This window comes from Bos taurus, chromosome 4 (assembly GCF_002263795.3).
Source record: "Bos taurus isolate L1 Dominette 01449 registration number 42190680 breed Hereford chromosome 4, ARS-UCD2.0, whole genome shotgun sequence".
Lineage (NCBI taxonomy): Eukaryota > Metazoa > Chordata > Mammalia > Artiodactyla > Bovidae > Bos > Bos taurus.
The window spans coordinates 78,139,566-78,151,114 of NC_037331.1; the positions used below are offsets into that span (position 1 = coordinate 78,139,566).

Genomic DNA, 11,549 nt, shown 5'->3' on the forward strand with positions numbered 1-11,549 from the left:
TTAACTGCCGGGGTCCAGCCCCGGTGGATCCAGGGAATTCGAAGGGGAGATGGCTTCGGTGATGAGGATACGATAGAATTAAAGATATAAAGAGTGGTTAAATAAGGATAACTCAGTGAGAAAATTCAGTGGAGAAAAGAGGCTGAATAACGTGGTTTACTTGGAAAGCTAATAAAATTCCAGAATAAGGAATTTACGTCACCTACGTAGGCCACAGGCGTCCTCCCGTTCTCCCGAAGGAGAGGAGACACTAAGGCCTCCCTGGTCAGATCTTAGAAGCCCAGGCAAAATTAGTAGGCTTGACGAGCCTCCACGCCCCAGATAGGACTTCAGCCAGAAGGTGAGAGAAAGAATGACATGGGGAGACCAAATTTCGGTGAACAAGGCCCGCACTTTATTTTCCAAAGTAGTTTTTATACCTTAAGTTGTGCATAGAGGATAATGGGGGAAGGGGTAGAGTCAGCAAGGACAGCAGTCCTTGATCCTAATTGAAGCCAAGCTTTCTTCCTGCAAACTTATCATATGCAAAAGTTTAGGTGATTTACATCATCTGGTCAAGAGGCCTGTTAACATTTTAAGATCCTTTCTTCAGAAAACTTATTTTTCTCTAAAGGTGATTATTCTAAAGTCAGGTGCCACCCTCCAAAAGCATTAAAGTTGCATTCCTATAGGGCGAAGGTGTGGTGGGCTATAACAAGAAAAGAATTAACTCAAGGGTCCAAGGTTATAAACATTAAAGGTACTACTTACATTCCTATACACCAATTATATTAATCAGTACACTGCCAGGGACACAGTAGGTAAGGGATATGGAAACTTAGCAGCAAACATTGGCCCAACAAGTGAAAAACCCTTCACCAATACAGTTTCTAATCAATCTTTTAACTGCTCAAAGGAATCTGTATTTAGACAGTTTAGAACATCTCATGCCTCTCACGGTTGGGAGGCTGTGAACAATCACATGTGGCCGGAATAACCTTCAGAGGAGTTTGTAGGTTGAAACACTCTTGTCACGCCCAGGAACTTTTATCAACTGGAGCTGTAAGTTAACTCTTTTTCAGAGAGAGGTGGTGGGGGACAGCCCCTTGTAAAGTCAGAGGTGTAGGTGAGAGCACAAAGCAGTAAAGTAGGCAGACTCTGGTTTTGGGGGTAGATGCTCGAGAATTTCCAGGGGGACTCCTGAGGCTCGATCCTGCCTTTGCGTATGCCGAGCCTCCTTCCTCATGACCTTTGCCATGGGCGGAGTTCCTCACGCTGGCTCCCGGCAGTTAACTACCATATACACATTTTCTTCTGCAATATGAGAATTTTGAACTCATACCTCCCTCAATTCCCCTCTGCTTTAATTAGATCACAATGTTGAGCTTAAAAGGTTTTTTTTATTGGTATGTAAGTATACTGTGAGGGCTTCCCAGATGGCTCTAGTGGTAAAGAACCTGCCTGCCAACCCAGGAGACACAGGAGACATGGATTCGATCCCTGGGTTGGGGAGCTCCCCTGGAGGAGGGCATGGCAATCCACTTAAGTAGTCTTGCCTGGAGAATCCCAAGGACAGGAGCCTTGCATGCTATAGTCCATAGGGTCGCAAAGAGTTGGAAACGACTGAAGTGACATAGCACACAAGTATACTGTGATTGCTTTTCCTCACTTTTTTTGCTTTGTTTTTTTTCTGTGGCTCACTAATTCTTACCAGTCCCCCCCCCCCCCCCCCCCCCAGTAGGATTGTAAAACCCTCTTCAGTCTGTTTTCCTCTTGGTCAGATATCAGGTAATCCTAACAATTCTCACCCTACCCTTCACACCATTCCGACAAAGAACCCTCTCTTCCTGCTCTAATCTAAGCTAGTTGTATATAGAAACTATTCTGTTTCTTGATTCAGTTCTCTTGCTCAGTTGTGTCCAACTCTGCAACCTCATGGACTGCAGCACGCCAGGCTTCCCTGTCCATCACCAACTCCCAAAGCTTGCTCAAACTCGTCCATGGAGTTGGTGATGCCATCCAACCATCTCATCCTCTTCCCCTTTTCTTGACTGGCTGGGTTTAAGAATTCTAGACTAAAAAGAATTGTCTCCACATTGAATCTCTTATTGGATACTAGATCGTTTTGTTTTTGCTGTATTTTTCACGTGTTTTTTAAATTCTACTTTTTTAGTAGACTTTTCTACTTTTAGTAGACACTTCCTACTTTTCTATTGATGTTTTTAAGATTTGGGATAGCACTTTTAAATTTGAAGAACTCTTTCCTATACTCCATTATCTCCCCTTTAGAAAAAAATTCTCTTGATTCATCTGAGTGAAAGTGTTAGTCACTTCAGTCGTGTCCCACTCTTTGCACCCCCTGGACTGTAGCCTGCCAGGCTCTTCTGTCCATGGAATTCTCCAGACAAGAACCATTCCCTTCTCCAGGGGATCTTCCCACCCCAGGGATCAAACCCAGGTCTCCGGAATTGCAGGCAGATTCTTTACCATCTGAGCCACCTGAGAATGTTAGTTTAAAGATACTTAAAAACAAAACATTTGTCCTGCTTTCTGTTTCCTTTAGATTCCAAACAGAAAAATGTTTGTAAGTGCTGTTTGTGAGTCCCAAACCTGCTTACTGTGCTGTGATTAGTTGCTCAGTCATGTCCGACTCACTGCAACCATAGCCCACCAATCTGTCCATGGGATTCTACAGGCGAGAATACTGGAGTGGGTTGCCATCCCTCCAGGACATCTTCCCAACCCAGGAATCAAACCCAGGTTTCCTGCTTTGCAGGTAGATTCTTTACCGTCTGAGCCACCAACTGGGGGATGCCAAATATCACCTATAAATCATTTCTCTGTGGTCTTTCATGTGCTCTGTTACAGAGAAAAATAGGGTTTGGGGGAGAGGGTGATGAGGGGAGTAGGACAGGAGTGCCTTTGTTTTGTGAGGGGCAGAAAAGGGGCCAGCAGCATTTTACTATTCAGGATAGTAACTTGCAGTCTTCGTAATGTGTCTGGAACCTTTCTAATCCCCTATCTTCAACGTCATAAATGCTAGACTTCTGCCTGGGGAAGGATGGTAACAGTCCCAGTTTCACAGGACTGGAGAGAGGACTTCTGTGTCTGTTGGATATACAACATAAGCAATGCCCATTTCCAGTCCTGCCTCAACTACTCCCCTAGTATCCAGAACCTTCTGGGAGTTCTGCTTTGTGAATCACTTGATGCAGTTTTGTCTATGCTAACTACTCCATCTGCAGAGAGGCTTGGCTTCCTGGTTCAAATAAAGTGTATCTTTTAGGCTAAAAGGATTGAATAAATTAATATGTGAAATGCACTCAGAACAATGCCTGCCATATGTTAAGCATTGAGTAAGTTTCACTGCTCTTGGTCTTCCAAAAATGTATTGACATGTCTCCTGTGCAGTCTTTTTTTTTTTTTTAGCTTTGTGAGTTTGTTCCTTATTTTTGGGGGGTCCAAAATCTCTGCAGATGGTGATTGCAGCTATAAAATTATAAGACACTTACTCCTTGGAAGGAAAGTTATGACCAACCTAGACAGCATATTCAAAAGCAGAGACATGGCCCACAAAGGTCCATCTAGTCAAGGCTATGGTTTTTCCTGTAGTCATGTATGGATGTGAGAGTTGGACTGTGAAGAAAGCTGAGCGCCAAAGAATTGATGCTTTTCAACTGTGGTGTTGGAGACGACTCTTGAGAGTCCCTTGGACTGCAAGGAGATCCAACCAGTCCATTCTAAAGATCAGACCTGGGTGTTGTTTTGGAAGGAATGATGCTAAAGCTGAAACTCCAATACTTTGGCCACCTCATGCGAAGAGTTGACTCATTGGAAAAGACTGATGCTGGGAGGGATTGGGGGCAGGAGGAGAAGGGGACGACAGACGATGAGATAGATGGCTGGATGGCATCACCGACTCGATGGACATGAGTCTGAGTGAACTCCGGGAGTTGGTGATGGACAGGGAGGCCTGGCGTGCTGCAGTTCAGGGGGTCGCAAAGAGTCGGACACGACTGAGCGACTGAACTGAACTGAAAGGAGCAGGCAGGCACAGGATAAAATTTAACTTCAAGTTCTCTAATTTTTAGAATGAGGCTTAAGGACTTCCCTGGTGGCTCAGACGGTAAACCGTCTTGCCTACAATGCGGGAGAACCGAGTTCGAGCCCTGGGTTGGGAAGATCCTATGAAAAGGGAAATGGCACCCCACTCCAGTACTCTTGCCTGGAAAATCCCATGGACGGAGAGCCTGGTAGGCTACAGTCCATGGGGTCGCAAAGAGTCGGACACAACTGAGCGACTTCACTTTCTACTTTATGGGTGACTCTGGACACGGTAGCAGGGTTAAGGTCAATTTCTCAGCCCTTCGGAAGCCACTGACCATTTGTCGTCTTTAGAAAGGCAGAGTCCATGATGATGCAGTGGTGAGTGCTTTGGCTTGGAGTCAGAACTCTCAGCTCCAGTATTTACCAGCTGTGTAACCTCTGACAAGCCTCTCCAGCCAGTTTTCTGTTAAAATGAGCCAAGCATTTTCTACAACAACCCTCGTCTGGCACTCTAGGGGTTTGAGCTTGACGGCAAAGAGATGTGCTTGGCCCGAGGAGGGGAGCTGGGTGCCCCCGGGAGATTTTCTCCACCAAAACGCATCGACTCCCGCCCCAGGCAAAGTCTTAACTATTAGATCAAATGCTAGGGTGCGGGTTCAGCAGACCAGGCACGCTGGGGATCGAGCGGTCGGTGGCCAGTGAGAAAGGCGCGGTCCTGAAAGTTCCACCCCTGCCCCTCCCCTGGAGCCAGGAAGCCGCGCGTCCCTGGGTTCGCTCCGCGGTGGCAGTTAGGAAAAGTCGGTGCCATCAACAAACATGGCCACCATGCTAGCGTCAGCCCCGCTCTCGAGGCCGCGCTGCCACCTGGGAATCGCGGACTTGGCGTCACCCGGCGCGGGGCCACGTGACGCGTTAGGCGCCCGAGGCGGTAGGGCTTGCGCAGGCGGAGCAGCAGCGGCGGCCTGAGTTGGGTGGGGGCTGCCCGGTGAGGTTTCCCGGCGGGTCCCGGCCTCGCGCGCACGTGGCCCCCTGCTCGCGCTCGCAGTTCTGGGCTCTGCCGGTGAGGAACCGGGAAGGGGAGAGGGAACGGGGCGCCCCTTCTGAGGCTCGGAGGGGACTTAACTGGCCCCGCCCCGCGAGGAGGGTGGTGGGCGCCGGGCCGCCGACCCCCATCCGCCCGCGCCGCAGACCCGGCTCTGGTCGCGGGGGCTTTTGGAGCCCCAGCCCACCCAGCGGGGCCCGCCGTGCAGGTGGACCCGGAAGGGTCGAATGCGCCCTCTTGGAAGGCCCCACTGACCTCAGGCCCGCCCGCTCGGGCCGCCACGGCTGCTCCGTAGATTATCTTCAGGCTTTTCTTTTGGAGTGGGAGCTGGAGGCAAGTCGGTGGGCTCCTTCGGTCTTTAGAAATAGGCTGGGTTGACGTCACAGGCAGGAACAGGCAGTCTTGATTGCTTGGCGCGTGTACCATATGCCCCTGGGAATCACGAGGTAGGAGGTTGAAGGAGACCCAAGTATGAAAAGCTTAGAGTGCTCAATTTAGGAGAGAGTCTCTTGTTTTGGATAATTTATTTTTTTTGGACAATTTTTTAACCAGCCAGTCTATGCGGATACTTTAACCATTTTATTGTGACATTCCGAGCCTTCTAAGATTTCTTGACAGCCAAATGGTAAGGCTGCTTATAAGGAAATTTCTTATGTAGCAGGTTGCCAGCCCGCTGCATTTTATCCTAACCTGGGTTATATTGTGGATCCCATGACCTTCAAGCTGAAAAAATGAAAGTGTAAAGAGTCTTGCAAACCAGCGTAGGTAAGGAGTTCGGAAGTATAGCGGTCTTCCTTTCCTTAGCTCTCAGAAGAGGAAGTCACTCCAGACACCCAGAATCCCAGGTTCATAGTCTCGGGGCCTCCATAATCTTAGCTGTCCGATTGGAATCTTAACAATCCTGAGTGAAAAAATGCTTGCAGTTGATTTATTTGTTTTGTTTTCTTAGGAAAGGAATAATGCTGTCAGCATGTCTGCACACTCCATGCTCTGTGAACGCATCGCCATAGCCAAGGAACTGATCAAGAGAGCAGAATCACTTTCCAGATCAAGAAAAGGGGGCATCGAAGGTGGTGCCAAGCTGTGCAGCAAGTTGAAGGCGGAATTGAAATTCTTACAGAAAGTAGAAGCTGGAAAAGTAGCTATTAAGGAGTCCCACTTGCAGAGCACTAACCTGACACACCTCAGAGCCATCGTGGAATCAGCAGAAAACCTGGAGGAAGTGGTCAGTGTTCTCCATGTCTTCGGTTACACAGACACCTTTGGAGAAAAGCAGACCCTTGTGGTGGATGTTGTTGCAAATGGTGGTCATACTTGGGTGAAAGCCATTGGCCGCAAGGCTGAAGCTCTGCATAATATTTGGCTGGGCAGGGGCCAGTATGGTGACAAAAGCATTATTGAGCAGGCTGAAGACTTCCTCCAGGCCAGTCACCAGCAGCCCGTGCAGTATAGCAACCCTCACATCATCTTTGCATTTTACAATAGTGTCTCCAGCCCCATGGCTGAGAAGCTGAAAGAAATGGGCATATCAGTGAGGGGGGACATAGTAGCGGTGAATTCTCTGTTAGATCACCCTGAAGAGCTCCAGCCCAGTGAGAGTGAATCAGATGATGAGGGCCCTGAACTTTTGCAGGTGACCCGGGTAGACCGAGAAAACATCCTAGCAAGTGTCGCGTTTCCTACAGAAATCAAGGTGGACGTGTGCAAAAGAGTCAACCTGGACATTACTACTTTAATCACCTACGTATCTGCCCTCAGCTATGGAGGCTGCCACTTTATCTTCAAAGAAAAAGTGCTCACGGAACAAGCAGAGCAGGAGAGGAAAGAGCAGGTTCTGCCACAGCTGGAGGCATTTATGAAGGACAAGGAGTTGTTTGCTTGCGAATCTGCTGTCAAAGATTTTCAGTCTATTCTAGATACCTTAGGAGGACCCGGGGAGAGAGAGCGAGCTGCGATGCTGATTAAGCGAATTAATGTGGTCCCAGACCAGCCTTCTGAGCGTGCCTTGAAACTAGTGGCTAGTTCCAAAATTAACAGCCGCTCATTAACAATTTTTGGGACAGGAGACAACCTGAAAGCCATTACAATGACTGCCAATAGTGGTTTTGTCAGGGCTGCCAACAACCAGGGCGTTAAGTTTAGTGTATTTATCCATCAGCCCAGAGCACTTACTGAGAGCAAAGAGGCCCTAGCTACCCCCTTACCAAAGGACTGCACGACTGACAGTGAACACTAATGATATCCTTTATTGTCATGGAAATAAGTTATTTATACCAAAGGCTGTGTCTCCCCATCTTAATTGGAAAAAAAAAAATCTATGGTAAAATTAATACTTAGAACTCTTATTAATCAGTTGATGGTGTGTCTCATCTATAAAGTAAATAACCTAAAGTAGAAAAAGCATAAGAGACAACCTTATTTATCAAACTGGCTACATTATAATTAGAACAGAAATACATCTCTGTAAGGCTTGTAGCTGTATCACAATACTTAGATTTGTTTGATTCAGTAGAGCTCCATTTCCCCTAATGGTAATCGCATCTCTTTGACTATGGCTACATTGCATCTTGCATTAAATATCGAGCAACCTCTGAAGCTTGCTTTTCATTATATTGATTTAGCATTTGATACGTGTTGAGCCTGGGCATTGTTTACAGATAATTTTAGATTTCCAAAATTATGGCCATTATTAACAAAAAAATACTGATTGCTATCTGTTAGGTGCAATCTGGTGGTTATGTACATTAACACAGAAGGAAACAAAGTGAAGTCTGATCACAAGAGTCCCATGAATTTGAAATACCACTGTAAAAAGATAGACAACAATCATACTACTACACGCCTAAGATGTGGAAGGTTAAATGTTAATTTGAATATATTGAAAAATATATAAAATAATTCAGATTTTACTTATAAATAGCCCCCACATAGCCAGTATTTGGATTATGGATACTATTCTTGTTGTGCAAGTGGCAAGGGATAGGCACATTATCCCATTACGTCTCTCTCATGAAACAGCCCCAGGGAGATTTCATGCCTGCTGCATGATACAGTTGTAACTAAAAAGAAAATTTTCATGTCCATATTGTGCTGCTGCTAAGTCACTTCAGTCGTGTCCGACTCTGTGTGACCACATAGACGGCAGCCCACCAGGCTCCTCCATCCCTGGGATTCTCCAGGCAAGAACACTGGAGTGGGTTGCCATTTCCTTCTCCAGTGCATGAAAGTGAAAAGTGAAAGTGAAGTCGATCAGTCCTGTCGGACTCTTAGCGATCCCATGGACTGCAGCCTACCAGGCTCCTCCGTCCATGGGATTTTCCAGGCAAGAGTCCTGGAGTGGGGTGCCATTGCCTTCTCCACCATATTGTGCTAGGTGTTTTATTAATGTGCAGCCAAAACAACAAAGTAGATAATGTATTGACATTTTAAAAATTGGGACTTGAGTCTTAAAGCTGAGGTATTAACTGTGCTGAGTGTAGGAACCCGTGTTAAGAACCTGATTTTGTGATTCCACAGCCTGGCCTTTTCTATTGTGCCAGCCCCTATTTTGTGAGTAAACATTTCCAGCCACAGTGTTAAGTAGGTGAAATTTGATTGTCGGGGCCTGTGACAATGGAAATGAAATGCAAAATTAAGAGTATGGGATGTTTCTCTGGGAGAGATTTTATTACTAAACACATTTGCTAGGGGAAAATGGCTGTGATTTGGACTCCAATTTAGAGAGGTAGATTTAACTCATTGCAGCAGAAATTGTCTAGTGTTAGAAATTGAACTTAGGCCTTCTCAACACCTATTAAAGTCCTAAAGTGTTGATCCTTGGTACTATGAAGTACCTAGCGTTATAACAGTTATTGGTACAAAAGATGAATAATTGCTCCTTGCTCTAAGGAGTTCTTAGTCTGGACTGGAGGTGAACGATTGAAGTATAATTAATGTGGTGAATTTTTGAAAATTACGTTTAAAATATTGTGTAAACAAAAAGGGAGTAATTCTTGATGTGGGGAGCAGGAAGTCAGAGGAAGTAACCTCTGAGGGGTTTGGGTGTGAGATTTGACAAGAAGTGTACAGGGCATGGATGGGAAAGGTACAGAAGTCTGCCTGAGGTTCTGTCCAGAGTCCAGGCATGTGGACATTACAAAACTGGAGGTGAAGCTAGAAAAGCAGGCAAAGTTCTCTGAAGAGTTTGGCATTAGAGAGCCACTGGTGATTTTTAAGATGTGGTCATGATCAAATCTGTTAGGAAAACAACAAAAACTTGTAGTGTGGAGGAATAGTTAAAGGAAGGGAAGATAGGATTATAAAAATGATAGTGCAGTATGGGGGATATAGTCATGGCTGCACACTAGATGCATTCAGGGCCTGCATTCATTGTGACCCCCGTGGGCTGCAGCCTGCCGGGCTCCTCTGTCCATGGGATTTTCCAGGCAAGAATACTGGAGTGGGTTGCCATTTCCTTCTCCAGGGGATCTTTCCAACCCAGGGATCGAACCCTGCATTGCAGGTGGATTCTTTACCACTGAGCCACTGGGGGAAGCCCATTCAAGGCAGTTGTCCTAATACTTATTCCTTTGTTGAATAGACATTTACCAAGTGCCTGCCATGTCAGATGGCATGCCACTGAAAAATAGAGCAATATAATTTTGGGTGTCAAATAGGAAATAGAACCAATACTAAAAAGTAAACCAAACTGAATCACTTTCAAGTGAGGGGCCAGGGTGGAGAATAAATGTGGTCCATATAGTAAGAAAAGACAAGTAAAAAAATTCTGGAGGGAAGCAATAAAACCAGAAAGCACAACATAAGAGTTACAAGACCAAGAAGGATATAAAACATCTTTGGAGAAGGTTAATTATATGGAAATATACAATAGCTATATACTATTTTAATAAGCTTAGAAGTTAGCCATGCTCCCTATCAGGTTGAGATGTCATCTCTCATTAAATTCTAAATCAGCTCAGAAAACACATGTTTATTATTTTTCTAACACCATGTGACTGATTCTGGAGGAGCCAAGAGAGTCTTTGGAATAAATTGATTAAAAGATACTTCAAAATACCAAAAAAATGATTTTCTTAGAGAATAGTTAAAATTGAAGAAGAACTAGAAAACCTACTTAACCCATAGTCATTGAGAACATTGTTAAAATAGTTAATGACCTTCTCCAAATTTCCAGGTCCAATTAACCTCCTTTAGGTAAGTTTTGCTTATGTTTAAATGTGAAATAATCTCCTTGCTCTGAAAAATAATATGGGCAAACTGTACCTGACACGTGACAGACCCTTGATAAACGTTTATTAAATGAAGGAGTATCATGTCAGTTCTGCCCTAAACAATTTGCAGTGATGAAAATGTTTTGGAGTTAGATAAAGTTGGTAGTTACACAACATTATGAATGTAAGCCAGTTAATTTTATGTTTTCTGAATTTCACATCAATTCAAAGAATAGTACCCTGTAAAGTGAAAGTGAAGTTGCTCAGTTGTGTCCGACTCTTTGCGACCCCATGGACTGTAGCCTACCATGCTCCTCTGTCCATGGGATTTTCCAGGCAATAGTACTGGAGTGGGTTGCCATTTCCTTCTCCAGGGCATCTTCCCTACCCAGGGATTGAACCCAGGTCTCCCGCATTGTAGACAGATGCTTAACCATCTGAGCCACCAGGGAAGTGACAGTACCCCGTAAGTAGGGTAGAAATATTTCGAGTATAAGATGTGTTCCAGTTACTCCCCCTCCTTTGCCCAAAATGAGAACTTTGGCTGTTCCTGTTTGGGGACAGGGCCCTTGTGAAGGCCTGCAGCTCTGTGGCTATGTCTTAATTCAGGTAATTGCACGCCAGTTGTCTCAAATCATTGTGTGTGTGTGTTCAGTTGTGTCCAGCTCTTTGTGATGCCAGGGACTGTACTCCACCAGGCTTCTCTGTCCATGGAATTCTCCAGGCAAGAATACTGGAGTAGGTTGCCATGCCCTCCCCCAGGGGATCTTCCCAACCCAGGGATCGAACCCCAGTCTCTTATGTCTCCTGCATTGACAGGCTGGTTCTTCACCACTAGTGCCACCTGGGAAGCCCCCAGATACACTACCAGCCAATTAAGTCATTTGTACACTTGATTTGCTTTGAATTACTTCACACTTTTTGACCGTTTTTCTTAGTATGTTTCTCCATCTTTCTATTGACTTACACGTACTCTTTGTATAGTACAGACATGAGTCTTTTATCTATAGAGCATTGCTAAATCTTCTGGTCTGCCTTTGTGTGTGTGTGTGTGTGTGTGACTGGGAAAGTGCTGCTATGTTTATGAAACCCTATTTCCTTTCTCTCCTGAGCACACAGTGGAAACACATCTCTCAGCCTCCTCCGAAATTCCTTGCAGCCGTGGAATATGGGTGGGGCATATGCACCACTGCCAGGCTTAGCTCTAGAACTCCTCTGATCCTTTGTACTCTTCTCATTTGTAAACAGATACTAAAGATTCTGTGGTGGAT

General features: G+C 45.4%; 1 protein-coding gene across 5 annotated transcripts; it reads left to right on the forward strand.

Annotated features, from left to right (window-relative positions):
* Nucleotides 1-4,840: 4,840 nt before the first annotated feature.
* Nucleotides 4,841-7,663, forward strand: C4H7orf25 (chromosome 4 C7orf25 homolog). Of its 5 annotated transcripts, none has more exons than XM_010804422.4 (2): nucleotides 4,841-4,954; nucleotides 6,018-7,663. In XM_010804422.4, exon 2 carries the CDS (start codon nucleotides 6,039-6,041, stop codon nucleotides 7,302-7,304), a length of 1,266 nt encoding a protein of 421 aa, XP_010802724.1. In that variant the 5' UTR covers nucleotides 4,841-4,954; nucleotides 6,018-6,038; the 3' UTR covers nucleotides 7,305-7,663. The 5 variants fall into 5 exon arrangements, with proteins under 5 accessions (XP_010802724.1, NP_001069608.1, XP_005205705.1 ...); NM_001076140.1 differs by lacking the exon at nucleotides 4,841-4,954 and adding an exon at nucleotides 4,989-5,086 and having other exon boundaries at nucleotides 6,018-7,657; XM_005205648.5 differs by lacking the exon at nucleotides 4,841-4,954 and adding an exon at nucleotides 5,093-5,401.
* Nucleotides 7,664-11,549: the final 3,886 nt, after the last annotated feature.